At 39.3% G+C, this 12,832-nt stretch overlaps 1 protein-coding gene across 1 annotated transcript in view; it reads right to left on the bottom strand.

The window, feature by feature from the left end:
* Positions 1-649: 649 nt before the first annotated feature.
* ELL2 (elongation factor for RNA polymerase II 2) overlaps positions 650-12,832 on the bottom strand; it is a 78,902-nt gene continuing 66,719 nt past the window's right edge. The window contains exons 8-12 of the mRNA XM_024563576.4: positions 12,258-12,828; positions 9,169-9,235; positions 5,534-5,705; positions 3,495-3,539; positions 650-3,395 (exon numbers count right to left, since the gene is read on the bottom strand). Of these exons, the coding sequence (XP_024419344.1) occupies positions 3,279-3,395; positions 3,495-3,539; positions 5,534-5,705; positions 9,169-9,235; positions 12,258-12,828 (972 nt within the window). The 3' untranslated portion in view covers positions 650-3,278. The remainder of the gene's footprint in view (positions 3,396-3,494; positions 3,540-5,533; positions 5,706-9,168; positions 9,236-12,257; positions 12,829-12,832) is intronic.

The raw sequence follows: 12,832 nt of genomic DNA, 5'->3' as shown, positions 1-12,832 counted from the left end.
AGGGGTAAGGCAACCAAGCAGTGTTGGAACTAATGGGTCATTTGTGTCTGAACCTCATTTCAACACCTCGCTTCCAACGTGCAAGTATGCATTTGTCGTACATAAGGTGGATTACTTTAAGTAAAAAGAAAACTGCTCTACCAGTTCAAAGATCAATCAGGGATGAAAGAAAATTAATACTGAATTTTTATAATCAGTGCACGGAGCAATGATATGTACTGACCACAATTACTTCTGAGAGAGCCAGGACTGAACATCTATCACTACTTAGAGTGGAAAGTTAACCCTCTCAATTATTCCATGGGAAATAAAAACCAACAAGATAGGAAATGAAATCCCCACATAAAAAACAAAACCACATCTAGTTCATGTTCTTTTTGGTTTGAGTTAAATCAGCTACTCATTCGATCTAGAAATCATGAGTGTTGGTAGAAATCTTCAAGACTGCTTCAAATTATTTTAGATGAAATGTGATGAAAATTTAACAATATAACTGTCTCATCTTGACAATGCTGTTTTACACTTAATGTTTCTTTAAAAAAAACCCAAACTAAATAAATTCTTTGACTAGAGTAACTGATACTAAGTGATCACCCATTTCTGCAGCAATTATTTGACAGTATTTAAAAATCTAGGAGGAGATGAATAATGATTATAAATATTTTAATAGGCTTATGCCCATCTTCAAAAGAGATGCAGCCTCAGGTTACAGAAGATTCAGAGATTTACAACTCAGACTTACAACGGATAGACAGATACACATTTTATAAGGATCTTCCCAAGGTGCACAACAAACATCTAAATTAAGGCTTTTATAGGTTGGCGGTCAAGTCTATGGGTGTGCAATGCTGCATTTTTGTAAAGCATCTCCAGCTTCTATTATTACCCAATTTGTAAACCAGAAGGTATACTGATGTAGGTGGGCAGGAGCTCCGAGGGCTCACAATTAACCAGCTAGAAGACTTGTTTGTAAACAAATTCCGAAATAAGAGTTGGCAGTGAAACAATTGAGAGGATGCCTCACATCCTGTAGAGGGAAAAGTGACATGCACTTGCTGATAAGGATGGGCTTAAAAAAATGCCAATAGTTGAACATTCAAGACTTTGAGATTTACAGACCTATTAGTACTACATCCAAGCCAATGAATGATTCTCATATTTTAGCTTGCAAAAGTCACCTGGAGGATACTTATGAAAATGTGGATGGACACCTGGGCCCTATACCCAGAGATTCTAGTATGGGTGATAGAAGTGGTTCCAGCACCTTGTTTTTGAGAAACACCACTCACAGCAAATAGCAGCACACCATCTTTGATTAATAGGCCAAGATGCCCAAGACGTGACACCAATGAGGTTATTACCTACAGACACATTCCTCAGCAGACTCCATCTTAATGATATGAGGACCAAATTCACCCCCAATTAAGTTTCCTTTCCCATCTTTTTTCAACTGAAAGTTTGCAATCCTGAACATTTAATAATGATTGTACCAATTTGGAGGTAAAAGGAAAAGCACCTGGGATCTCCATGCTAAAAGAAATAGAATTCCCTAGGAGGCCCATGCTACACAGAAATTAAATTTCAGCAGTAATGTTATAGAGCTGTGGTGCACAGGGTCTTGTTTTAGTGTTGGTATAGTTTGTATGCTTTTGTATACTTTTACTATATTATCTACTCTTTCCAGTTAATCGTTTAGAAGAACTCCAAACAGAAGTTCATCTACATGGTCTCAGGTTTTCTGGATACTAACATTTTTCTGGTTTACAGTGATACACAACAAAGTTATTTATTTGCTTTTTTGGATGCTGGAACAAACAGCTTTATTAAAGATACTACCAAAAATTTTGGCAAACATTTCATAACACACTTGTAAACATAATGCTTCCCTTTTTAACTGGCAGCACTTTGAAAAGACAATACGGTAAGACAACACAACTTGAATTAACATTAGTTCAAACCTTACATTTTTGACATAACTTATGTTCCCACATGATAAAACAAGTGATAGTTTAAATTGACATCAACAGATAAACTCCATGAAATGAAAGTTTGTGCTGTTTGATGAATCACAGTACGCAATGGTTAAATATATCCACTGTTTTTTATATTCCTGGTACAAAGGATGAAGAAAACAAAAATCTTTAAATATACATTTCATGTAGGTAATAATTTCTTTGCATATCTCTCTTCAAAAAATACTTTATAGCAGTATATAAATAGGTTACCTACATATTTAATTTTATAATTTTGCCCCAAAACTATAGATTTGTTTCATGTCCATAACTTATCAATTTCACCCAAAGACGCTGACAAACTGTTGAAATGGAAATGCTTTTGTCTTCCATGACAGAAGTAGCAATTTGACAGAAAAAAAAAAACCCAACAGTAACACTCGTCAGTTGTTTAACCTGAGCGTTCGGCCTACTGAGAGTAGCAGCTTTTTGTCCTTCACGCACGCTCACACCCACACCCACACCCACACCACCTCTGCACACACACAACAGGTCGCGCACTTGCTTTCAGTCGCTGGTAGGCCACGGTGTGCTTCCCAATGCTGCAATCAAGTGGGAAGAGGTGTAGCTAATGATTAACCACACTATGTACACAACTAGCAAACACCTTAAGGCAATCATTGCAATGGGGGGTTAACTTGCAGGGTGGTTTTACTGTTTTAGGTCAAGTCAGCCTGTACATACATATGTGTATGTGCAGCTACACACATATACATACTCAAAGACCTTTCTATTTCTTAACCCTCCAAAAACAATGGTTTAATTTTTTTTTTATTTTGTGCAAATTTCTAAGTATCCTACCATTTAAGGCAAAGAGTTCGCATTAAGAAAGGTCTCAGAAAATAGGCTTATGTTTATCCAAAAGCATTTCACCTTGCACATTACTGTTTTTTTTTTAAACATACATAACTATGAAGTGTGGATACTGGATCCCCAATATCTAAAAAAAACCATTTCTAATTACAAACAAGTTTTTAAGAAAAAACTGATTTGAAGTATAGATACTGGATCCCCAATATCTAAAAAACATCACTTCCATTGACAAACACAAGTCTACAGGGGGGAAAAGAGACCAGAAAAAGCAGCTTCAAAAATGCAGGGAAGCAAAAAAAGTGGGAGGAAAAAAGAAAAGGTAACTCAAGTTTACAAATACTGAAACTTTCAAACGGCAAAGTTTCATTTTTTTTTGGAATCTTAGAGCAACTCATTTGGAATTTTAAATAAATAAGCTTCAGTTCATTCACATCTTCCGGTCCGAGCAGAGCTCTAGTGCCATGACCCTGCTTGCTGTTGGTCGAATTCACCTATGAGTCTTTTGATGTGGGCCAGCTTGTTATGAAGATACTCGCATCTGTATTTTTCTTCATGGTAATTGGGACTAGACTGCGGATGAAAAAAAAAACAAAACACCGAGGGATCAGGTTGCAGAATTTGTAATTACTTCCCACCTTCATGTCAGAAAACCAACGGAGAGATACCTACCTGCTTGATCTTCTGATATTCTTGTAAGACTTCTTCATGAATATTCTACAAAAGTAAAAACTAGAAATTAGAAGAGAACTTTCTTTGTTTGCAGTTTAAAGTTAACACACATTTGGCAAGGGTGTGGGAAATAATGATGATGGAAATTTAAATTGGTACAATCTTTAAGGAAGGCAATTTGGCAACTGCTATCAATATAGCAAATGCAAAACTGACTTGGCACTTCCGCTTTTCCTTCAGATTTACTTGTGCCTGAGTGAAATGACTTGTGCAGGTTACTCGCTGCAGCACTGTTTATAAAGCAAAAGACAGTCAACAAAATGTAAGTGTCCATCAATCCATGCAAAGGAATACTGAGAGACTATTTAAAGGGGGAAGTGTTTATGTACTTATAGAAAAATTCTCTAAGATGCATCCTATTGCTCAGTGAAAAAAGCAAAGTGCAGAGCAATTTATATTGTTCGATATCATTTGTTTAAAAGAGGGAAATAGAATAACACCATATTCTAAGAACTTCATTACTTCCAAGATGCGTGTCTTCTCATTTTAGTGTAATCAGGTAAATGATGATGTATCATAGTTTAACTTATGGGAACATAAGACAATGGCGCAACTTATAATTGATGACATCTTAGATTTAATCACATAGGGTATATATGTGTTTGTCTATATACATCTTACACACACACCTCTGAAAGAATACACTGGGAACAGTACTACTGATTGCCTTTAGGGAGGGAAATCAGGCGGCTGGGGAAAATGGCTAGCCCTGCATACCATGTAACCTGATGCATAATGGACCTGAGCAGTTTTCAAATGCTTACATTTATTCCGCATGAGTCTGCAATCACCTCATTTTGTGGATGGGGATTTATTTTAAAACAAGTTAAATAACTTGCCCAAGGTCACACAAGTATACATGGTAGGAGCTGGGAATCAAACCCAGGTACTGTGGCTCTGAAGCCTGCTCCTAACCACTAAGCAATCCTTGGAATCACGCTTTAAATATAATCGTGGCACACTGGTAGGTAACTACACAGAAAAACCCGAAACTGCCATATCTCCAACCTTTTGCACCCTCAAACACTAACTCCTCTGGCAAAATGCTCTATAATTCTAGGCGGCTTGTTTAAGAGATTAAGGCCCACTAACAGAAGACATAATGAACCTCTAGGGCACAGGCACGCTCAGGCTGATTTCCCCATTGTGGGAAAACCAATCCATTCTGTCACCCAGGTTCTTGTCAGAAGAATGCAGTGGGTCAGGATGGGGGCACCATCTATGCCTATGAAGTGTGACTAAGTTACCTGGCCGACACAAGGAAAGAAACATTCCTTTATATTAATCCTTTTGCTAAGGACAATGAGAACAGTCAGACCAGGCCTCCACTGCTCTTTGTTAGCTGTAGTAATACCAACTTAAGGTAGGGAAGTGAAAACTGATTAATACCTGTAAACAAAGGTCTGTCTCTGGAGTAGCTGGAAGCACCAAGCTTTTCTTCACTTAAATCCCAAACCTCTGTGGTATTAAGCCCCCATTATATTCTATGTCTGTATCTTCCATATTCTATGCCCGACTGAGGTTATTTTTAAACTTAATTAAAATATTTACTTGAAATAGCAGTTTTGGGCTATAGCACCAGATCTAGCAACTATATTCTGAGTTGGTCGGAAATGCAATAAAATATTTGGATGAATCTGGAATCCAATCCCCCCCCCACTTAGTTGTGTTTGGTATTTTTCTCAATACACTATACAATATATTATAGTAAATGTGTAACATGTTACATATTTTTACATATTATGTTAAATAAAAAGGTTATTTTTTCCACGGATGGAAATGCAGGTTCATTTAATTACTTATTTTCAAGAACCATTCAAATATTTCATTTCCTTGCTAATTTTAAATGAAAGTCAAAGGCTGCAGGGAAGTTGGTCAGGGAGAAGACGCACTCTGAAGGCCAGCAGGTGCCTAGGGGTTGGGCCGCGCCGAGAAATGAAACCCAAAAGTCAGTCCCCTCTGGGAACAAATGCCTTTACCTGATACTCTTTGGATCCTGGTGAAAGGCGCTTTCGTTGCGCATCCAGTTTGATAAATTTTCTAGCTACCGTCTCCATTCTGGCATGCAAGGCCCTGTACTCATCATACTCGGCGTTGAAGTCATCCTTGTAATTCTGGCGTTGCTCATAGGAGACGATAGCAATGTATTTTCTAGTAAGAAAAACAGGATAGAAGACAGCCATGTCACTCCTTCAAAGGTCTTTTAGGTGAAATTATCCCAGAGAAGAGCTGAAGAGCGTCAATGAAGGAGAGTAAATATGAAAAACACAGGGAGGCAATACAACTAAAGTGCAACTATGCAAAATCAAAACACACATGGATGTAGCTTCTGGAACTTTTTCTATCCAAAGCAGTTCACTACAAACTAGCAGGCAGTCGCCTACATCTGCTACCCAGTCACGTGGAGACAGAAGGACTAGATGGGTAACGTGCAGCCAGGAAAATGTCACATGGCCACTGAACACTGAAGTTAAAGCTCTCTCTAGACCCGCTGCTTCCTGAGGGAATCCGTCTGCAGGCCCTTCACACCTGCTGCCATTGAAGAGCCTCAGGCTTATTTCCTCTACCCCCTTCCTCCCATTTCTATTTAGGCAAATAGGTAAAATACAAAAGGGAAAGTTTATCATTTTTAAAAATGACATAATATAACACGTCATACTGTATGTAAGAGAAAGGCAGTGTTGTATGATTAGTCTAGTTTACTTTGTTCCTTTTAAAAAAAGATTTTACTTATTTATTTTTAGAGAGAGAGGAAGAGAGGGAGAAAGAGACAGAAAGAAACATTGATGTGTGCAAGAAACTTCGCTCGGCTGGCCCTTGCACGCCCCCAACCAGGGCCCTGGCCTGCAACCCCGGCATATGCCCTGACCAGGAACTGAACTGGCGAGCTTTATGTTTGTAGGATGATGCCCAACCCACCGAACCACACCAGTCAGGGCTGATTTACTTTCTCAATAAAAATGTCATAAATCTGCTTCGCTTTGGGGTATGAATACTTCTAGGGGACCTGGCGAATGAAGGCCATTTTCCCAGAGTGTCAGTTTATTTGGTGCTAAGTAAATTAAACCAGCATTTTACTATTAAAACAGAGTTAATATTTGTGGACCTAAGGGATGGAATCACATCAGGGTCTGGTCTGGGTCTTTGCACTCTGTGCTTCTATCATGGAATGCAAGATTCCCTTGACTTTTTACAGAGAAAAATTGAGATTTCAAAGCAATTTCAAGCAGGTGGCAGGGGATTCAGAATGGCCCCTAAGGGTACATAATATTCTTCACTGTGGGAAAACCTTGAGGTTCAGTCCTCTTCAGAATGGTTTCAGCTAATCTTACTGGTTTTATTTAAAATGTGATGGCCAGATACCTAGTTTGAAATGTGAGGAAAGTCATGTGGTGAGCAACCTTAACGCCCTCATTAATATTTTTATTCATGCTGAGTTAGCGTGGAGGTTTAATTTTCTACGTGTAACCAAGACAGTGGTGGTGTGCTGATTTAAGGTTGCCTGCTGGCGTCTCTACGGCACCAGGAACACTGCCAGCCAAGGCAGGGGCAGAGTCCTCTGCAGACAGGGCTGTCCTCACTGCACAGGGGAGGGGCCGAGCACGGAGAAAGAGGCTCTTAGGGAGCCGCACACGTAAGGACAATGGTTAAACTGACTGGGAAAGGCAGGGTCAGTCTGTTATACAAAATATTGACCCTGCTTTCTCAAAACCACACCCTCAATATTTCATTTAATAAATTCCTTAGGAAAAATAAACTGACCAACAGTTGTGTTGCTATTATAGAAGATTATTTGATTATACTGGCATTTTAACAAACATTTTTTACCAAAAATTATGAGTTCTATGGTTGGCTCTTAATTTAGTAATGGAATAAAATTTTAAACAGTTTCGATAATCCACAACCAGAAGTAGCAGAAGTATTCTTATTAAATAAAAATTAGGAATATCTAAGTTAGTATGAGTTATTCAGAAGCTCATCATTAAGGTTTCACGGTATGGTCTTTTGGTTTCTTATGAAGCAACTTAAATTTAAGTTTTATATTTTTGGTGATATTTCTGAAAATTCATGCTTTCTCACATTTTCAGAAAATTTTCTGGTTAAAATAAATTGCTTTTACTTAAATAAGGGAAGCAAACAATCATATAGGTTATGTATTTTCATAATCCGTGAAGGGCCAGGAACATGACAAATGTGCAAAAATGCACAGAAGCAAATGCAGCGACCATCCCTTAACCAGCAAGTTCATTTTGTTTTAAATAAAGAATTAACGGGTCAAGTTGACCAAACACAACCTGAATCCATGGGGAAAAGGTCTGAGCTATTTTTCTGAGTCTCCCTACATGACCTGTCATATATAACAAGTAGACATCACTACAACAAAAAAGAAGAACGCAAAATCAGTTGCCAGAGGATGAGAGCACAGCACTGCAGCTCTTGTCTGAGGGCCAGCAACTTTCAGAGCACTTTCAAGAAGTGGGTCTGCAGTTGGAGCGGTGAGCCCCATCATCAGTTGAGACAGGTGCTGTCCCCCAACCGGGGCCAACTCATTGGCAGCTGCTTTTCAAAGCTCCCCATGGGACTCTAACACCATACACTGCCTCAGATGAAGGAGTACTCAGCATGGTTTCTTGGATTCCTTTTAGTTAAGAGATGATAACCAACATTATGGTTTCCTGCTGTATCATTCGCCAAGAAGTATAGCTTTCACAACACTGTCAATAAGCAAAAGTAACACATTTTAAGTATAAAATGTTCTCTACTCTCGAGACGAGCATTTCATTGGCCATGGAGGACTAAGGAGCATAGTTGAACTTTGTCTACCCTGAGATGGTACTAAATAGAGAAAAGATGTTCATATGGCCCAGATTCCATTTTCCATTCTACAGTCAAGCTATTTACATATCTATTCATTTTTTAAAGCTACTAACAGTCAGACCTGTTTGCTCTTTCACTCTCCATTTTTCCAGGCTCTTGCAACTTAATTATTTACTTCTTATAGAAGCCTTTGAGTCAGTAAAGAAGATAGAATTATGTGTCCAAGTTATAATTTTTGTGATAGCCAGTTATAAAAATGTCCCCAGCTCGGCATTTAGCAACTTGTTGTCATAAGAAGAAAAACATTATAACCTGTACTAAAGTGAGATGATCAAATCTTACTATTCTCTCCCCTTAAAATTAATTTGATAGCAGAGCTTTATTTAGATAAAAATCAGTGTACCTCTACTTTGGATGAACTGCAGAGGTTTAAGCATTTTATCAGTAACATGTGCAGGGAATGACTGTGCATTAATAGACTGTCAGCCTTAAAGAGTCCGATCCCTCAAATCTTCCATAATCAAAAGTTTGGCCTGGCCCGGGAACAAAGGACAGGCTTCTCTATACTTAAATGCCACTGAGCAGGGCTCAGTGCAGGGGGAGGGACAACCTGCTCAAGCTGACAAGGGCAGATTTGTGACGAGCAGGCTTAATGGCAGCCTTTCAATTGCAGGGGTGGCTCCAGGACACTATTTCTGGAACTTCTTACTTTTCTGATTTGCAAATTATGGGAAAAGAATTTGCAAACTTTCTAAAATTAAACCGTTTTCTCCCAATGGCAGACATCTGAACTTACATCAAATAATCTGGGAGTTCAATGGTTGAAGAAGGCTCCGTGGAGGCAGTGCAACCCTCTTTAACTCCTATGAAGGAAAAAAATTCAAGTGTTCACCAAACAGTATGGTTATAAAATGCCTATAATTCTAAAATAGATCAGAAACATCTGGAACACTTTTCCTCAAATTCTTTTCTTCCATCTCAATAAGCAACAGTGAGCAAGGAATACAATTGAACACGAACAATAGAGGCCCTATGACCAGCGCCAGCAGAACCGACGCCAGGCATTGAAAGCACCCGGCTACTGCAGTGTCTGCACAATAAAGGAATTCCATCTTAACCCAGGGTCAGTCTTCTATTCTTCCAACAACAGTTGTGGCATCTGCCCAGCAATTCAAAGATTGTGGTGGCAGATGCAGCCAGACAATGGGAGATACAAATTTTACATTAACATCTACTTTTCATAGGATTTAAACAAGGCTGATGAGACAATGAAGTCAGGTAGCAGACTCTCGGTCCCTGTATTTTTACTGCTCCCCTTTTCATATGCAGACACTGGAAATGGGTAGTTTACCCATTGGTTTAAAGTAACTTAAAATAAGTCATTACTGAACACTGATTTACACTCCTGTAACACTCATAACAACACAGATTTGTTTTTAAAAGGACAAATAAATAAAGTGCTAGTCGTTCAGGACTATGCTATGAAGGTGTGTAAAATCCCTCAGTATTTCATCTGTTTGAATGTGCCATTTCCAGAAGGTATGTTTTGACTGTTTACTAGGGTAATTTTTTTTATTATTCAAAGCAGAATTAAAAAAGTAACTCAAACCCTAACCCTGAGGGCTAGCGAAACATACATGTTCAATATAAAACACAAGTGAGTATTTGAAAATTTCTTGGTTTAACACTTCAAAGGACAAAGCATACTAAACAAAACATGCAAATTCTGTGGACTTAATGTTCCTGTACATATATAGATATATACAGTTGCCTCCATGATCCACAGGTGATATGTTCTAAGACCCCAGTGGATGCCTGAAACTGCGGATAACACCAAGTCTTTTCCTATCCTACGTATACTTTGTGGCTTCACTTTGGCTTATCTGAATCCTCAGCGTCCCTACGTGCTGTGGGGCCATTAAGCAAAATAAGGGTTGCTTGAACGCAAGCCCTGCAGTACTGAGACAGCCAATCTGGTAACCAGCCAGCTACTAAGGGACCGTCAGGCAGGCACTGCACACAGGGTGGGGACACTGGACAAAGGGGTGCTGCACATCCTGGGCAGCACAGAGCGAAACAGTGTGACACTTTGTCACGCTACTCAGAACAGCACTCACTTTAAAACTGATGAATTGTTTATTTCTCTAATTTTGCTTTTAATGTTTTTGGACCACAGTTGACTGTGGGTAACTGAAAGTACAGAAAGCAAAACTGTAGATAAGGGGGGGACCACTGTACATTTGATTAAGGCTTGGATAAAAGAATTTGTTTTCACAACAGCCTAAGTCTTGAAGGAAAAGGCATCAAGTGCCTGTCACCTGTCTCCTTTGCCACAGACACCAGTAAGTTCTGAAAGACACAGGGGACTCGGGTCTGGGTCTATCCTCAGCAGGTGATAATCTCCATTGTCTTTGAAAGGCACCACTTCCTCAGTGAAGGATTCAAAGAGTCTAGGTCTAGTTCTCCAGGTCTTCAACCCTAAGAAGGTCTCAGCACGCTGGGATGCAGTCTTCCTGGGACTAGCCTGTGACCCAGGGTCACCATCTGAGGGTGCGAGGAGTGGAGAGTGGGACTACCCGAGAACGTGGTTTTCCAATTCTGAACATGCGGTTTTATCACCTCTTGCCTTTTCCTGACCTGGCACATTCAAGTGTGACAGTGTTTGAGGGAAAAAGCTGGTACCTATCTCTTGGACTATCAATCAATAGTACCATATGATCCCGTATTTCAACAGATAAACTTTGACATGCAATATACTCAATCCAGGCCAGTAAAGGCATTGTTATCATACTTTTCTACAGTCAAAGCTTCTCCCACAGGGTAAAAATAGTTAAATCTAAAGACTACAGATTTTCAGTATTGTGGGAAAATTACAGAAAGGCAATGTCCTTCAACTCTATTCATTAAGGGAATGTCCTAAAGTTGTGTTTTCCTGGGGAACTGTGCCTGCCTGACTTACGCTGGGTTTAAAATGGGCGGCAATGCTAAATGACAGGCTTGAGTCTTCTGTGTGCTGCCAGGTCAGACATTGAGTTTTAGAGGACAACTCTTTTAAAGAAAATTAGAAAAATCTAATTTTGTCGTTAGGTTTTAAAAATCACTATACCCCCAGGCAAGCAGTCTTTCTACTGGTTAGCTTTTTGTTAGAGGTAAAGCATTATTTGAAGCTTCTTTGGGTCTCCAGATATTTGGCTTTTAAAGCTTCCAAAAGCTTGGAATGACTAATTTTACTAATAACTGATGTTAGTTTACTACAACAGTGTTCTCAAAACTGGAAAAAATCTTAAGATCTACGAAGTAAACTGTCAAAAGCCTTACACAAGACAAACTGCTTCCACTCTGAGTGAAGATGATGTAATGCGATCTGCAAATGTAATTGTACCTTGTCTGTTTATTATAAAGAATTTGACATTTCCCCTGCGCTAATATTAATTATGGCGAGGGTGACCCTGTTTCTTTGGCAAAGAAGGAAATGAATATTTTTATTGCTAATTGTGTGTCTGTTTAAATCCGTTTAAGAACGGCATGAAATTGGTCATGTGGAGGTTGCACAAAACCATCACTGTTATGGAAAAGAGCAGCAAAGCCCACCTTCTTTCAAAAGGGTCTCTGGAGGGTCATAGGGTCATTTTCAAATGTTAATCACTACCTTATTAACAAATATAAAAAATATATTTAGTAGTTGGCTAAAAAGAGACCAGAAAGGACTGCAATAAAATGCGAAGAAAAAACCTGCTCAAAAGCACAATACTAAACTTAAGAACTAAATGGAAGCTCGTTTGATGAAAAGCATTATAAATTATGAGCAGCATAACCTCACACTCACAACAGTCCCCTCTCCCCACTCATTTATACCCGCAGTTGGTTTTTACAAGCATAAAATACCTTCGTTGGAATCTGGACTGGAGTTGTTCAGCTTGGCAATTTCCTCATCTCTTTTAAGGTCCTCTTGGTTTTTCTCAATTGTCTCAATGTCGTGTTTCTTTATCTGGTCCTTTTCCTTGTGTTTCTTAGACTTCTTTTTGGACTTTTTGTAAGACATTGAATGGTTTTCTTCTACAGGGTTTGGACACTTTAGTAGAACTGAATCAGAGGGTAAGGTTTCCAGAGAAGTCCTAGAGGTATATTTGTCTTGCTGGTCCTCACAGATACCGCTGTTCTGACTAAAACTGTCAACAGGTAGGTCTTGAGTCCCCCGGCCTTCTGGAGTGCTAGGGGAATTGGAGTTAGAATGCACAGTCTGAGGGGGATTGGACACGGGCAGGTGGGTGGAAGGCAGTGGTGGAGCGGTCGGGATGGCGGCAGCTGCAGGTGGTGGTGCGAGGCCGGCAGTACATTTTTCACTGGTGGGACTGACATGACCGTTTAATGTTGGTGGCACTCTGTTTGTCAGGTGAGATATTCGAGCTTTTTTATTCATTAAAGGATCGATGAAATCTGAATCTAAAAGCCGTTTCTGG

This window comes from Desmodus rotundus, chromosome 1 (genome assembly GCF_022682495.2).
Source record: "Desmodus rotundus isolate HL8 chromosome 1, HLdesRot8A.1, whole genome shotgun sequence".
In the NCBI taxonomy this organism is placed as follows: Eukaryota; Metazoa; Chordata; class Mammalia; order Chiroptera; family Phyllostomidae; genus Desmodus; species Desmodus rotundus.
This window is presented reverse-complemented; position numbering and strand designations above follow the sequence as displayed.